The sequence below is a fragment of the Otolemur garnettii genome, unplaced genomic scaffold, assembly GCF_000181295.1.
Source record: "Otolemur garnettii isolate 467f Iridium unplaced genomic scaffold, OtoGar3 scaffold00018, whole genome shotgun sequence".
Taxonomy (NCBI): Eukaryota; Metazoa; Chordata; class Mammalia; order Primates; family Galagidae; genus Otolemur; species Otolemur garnettii.
The window spans coordinates 28,435,925-28,438,215 of NW_003852413.1; the positions used below are offsets into that span (position 1 = coordinate 28,435,925).

The 2,291-nt window shown below is 58.9% G+C and overlaps 1 protein-coding gene across 1 annotated transcript in view; it reads left to right on the top strand.

Moving 5' to 3' along the window:
- Positions 1–1,205: 1,205 nt before the first annotated feature.
- Positions 1,206–2,291, top strand: part of ACSF2 (acyl-CoA synthetase family member 2) — a 46,880-nt gene continuing 45,794 nt past the window's right edge. Inside the window, exon 1 of the mRNA XM_003786494.3 lies at positions 1,206–1,430. Coding sequence (XP_003786542.1) covers positions 1,303–1,430 — 128 coding nt within the window. The 5' untranslated portion in view covers positions 1,206–1,302. The remainder of the gene's footprint in view (positions 1,431–2,291) is intronic.

Sequence of the window (2,291 nt, forward strand, 5' to 3'; positions counted from 1 at the left end):
AACAGTCTAATTAGGAAGGCAAGTACTTGCAATCCCAGCTTCTCATGATCTTTTTGTTCCTCTGTCTTCCTGCCTGCCCAAACCCCACAGGAGCCTGAAGTGTGAGGATCCATCTCAGGAGCCAGGGTAACAGGAGGATTTAAGGTCACCATCAAGACAGGCCACCTCATCAAGACTGTAATTAAGCCAAAATTCCCAGATTAGGCCAAAGGTCTCATCAGGCTAGGCTCCACCCTTAGCTGCCCCTTTTGCCTGGGGTTACTTCATCCCTTCCAGGTCAAGAGAGAGGAGGTCACCCTGCCCAGGCCTTTCCCCCATTCTCTGTCTCTTTTCTCTGAAGGAAGGATCAAGCCTGGGCCAAAACAGTATAAACCTGGAACTGTTTGGTGCCTTGCACCATCTTTCCCAGCCAGGGCCAGAGATAGACAGTCACCTTTCTCTGTCCTGCAGCTCTACCCAGGTCTTGCCCTAAAGAGGGAGTGGAGAGCCAGTGAGAAGGGCGGTGGGCTGAACCCTAACAGTTGCTTTCCATCCACCCTGGGGCAACACAGAGATAGTGACTTAGGCTCCCAGCTGGGACTGACAAATGACAGAGGTCCCAGTCCCTGAGGCCACCTTCCAGTATGTGGTGCACAGAGAGGGTGGGTTGGAAGGATGTCCCATGTGAGAAGGGGGCTAACTGGCGTCCCTTCCGAGGTTGACTTCTGGCTCAGCCCGTCTCTGCCCTGAGCCAGGAGGCCCACAGGGGGCTCACATGCAGCACCCTTTGTCCTGTCTGCCTCCCCAGCCCCCGCAGGCCCTCTGCTCCAGCTGGCATGTCTCAAGGACTCCTTTGGCCTCAAGCTTGCAACCCAAGAGAGGAAGGGGGCAGCACGTGACCCGCGCTAAACCGGGCGCTGGGGATGGACAGGTCTTGCCTTGCCATCTGGCCTCCCACGATGTGGCTGGCTCCCCCCTCTATGAAATCAATAAACTTTTGCGCTCTCAACATCTAGGTCCCTGAAGGTTGGGAGAGAGACCAGTCTTTCGCCAGCTGTAGCCCGGGCCTTTAGATCCAGAAGGAAACCAGGGCAATTCTTCGAGGGTGGGAGGGAGAAGGCCACCGGGTCCAAGGAGAAAGTGGCCCCGGCTCTGAATCGCAACCTCCGCGCCTCTCCTCACCCCGCCCCGCCCCTCCAGGACCAAGTCCTCCGCACCCCATAGGCAGAAGCTACCCTCCCCGCCTCCCCGCCCGCGCCGCGCTCGCCCCGCCTCGGCTCACTTAAAAGTTTACTCTGGCCGGGACGCGGGGCGAAACGAACCATGGCTGTCTACGCCGGGATGCTGCGCCTGGGGAGGCTCTGCGCCGGGAGCCGAGGGGTGCTGGGGGCCCGGGCCGTTCTCTTTCGGACTTGGCAGGAAGCGAGGTTGCTGACTGTCCGCTCCCTCAGGTACCGGGCCGATAGAAGAGAGGGGGCGGGAAGTCCCTTGGGAGAGGATCGTGGGGTTCCCGCAGAGCTTCCCCCGGTGACCGATCCCAGAAGGCTCAAGTCTCTCGGCTGCACCGTCTCAGGGTGGCGCGCAATAGGGAGTACTCGCACCCCCCAACCGCACCCTAGTACCTAGGCAACAGGAAAAGCTGGCCGGGCCTGTGTGGACCGAGGCTTTGACTGGTGGCTGCAGCGACCCTGCGCTGAGTCTGAGTTCTGGTCCACGACTCTAGATTATGTTCACCCTTTGGGCACGTAGGAAGTCGGGAGTGTCTATCCTGACAGGCAAGGCCAAGGGCCAAGGCCTGTGCTGTGCCCCTAGGACACTGCCTCAAAGCTGGGACCCCTTCAGGGATAAACTTGACTCTCCCCCACACAGGCCACTAAACTTAGCAGTCGCCCCGCTGGTTCTCAGCTGCTGAGAAGCACTACTTTCACTCCTTGCCACCTGCTCTTGGGCCTGTTTTCTTCCGTCTTCATTGCCAGGGGTGGGTTGGAGGCTTGGGGGAGGGGGTGCAGGTTTCCGGATGCTTTGCTGTCTTAGTAGCAGTACAGTAAGTGAAGCTGCCTTTCCAGAGTACCCCTGTCCTTGGGAGGTCCCCGTGAAATTGCAAATGTGAAACGTGTGTTTGGCTACACGGAGCTGGCTCCCACTGCGGCTGTGGGGTGTGTGTGGCTGTGTACCTCTGAGCCTGCCCTGCCCCCCAACGGTGCCAGGTTCTAAGTCTGTGGTCAGGACAGCTGTTCTTGACTTCAGATGGGGCATGGCCTCGGGCACCCAAAAGGGAGAAAAAAGAGGGCTGTGTGTCTGGAGAACTAGAT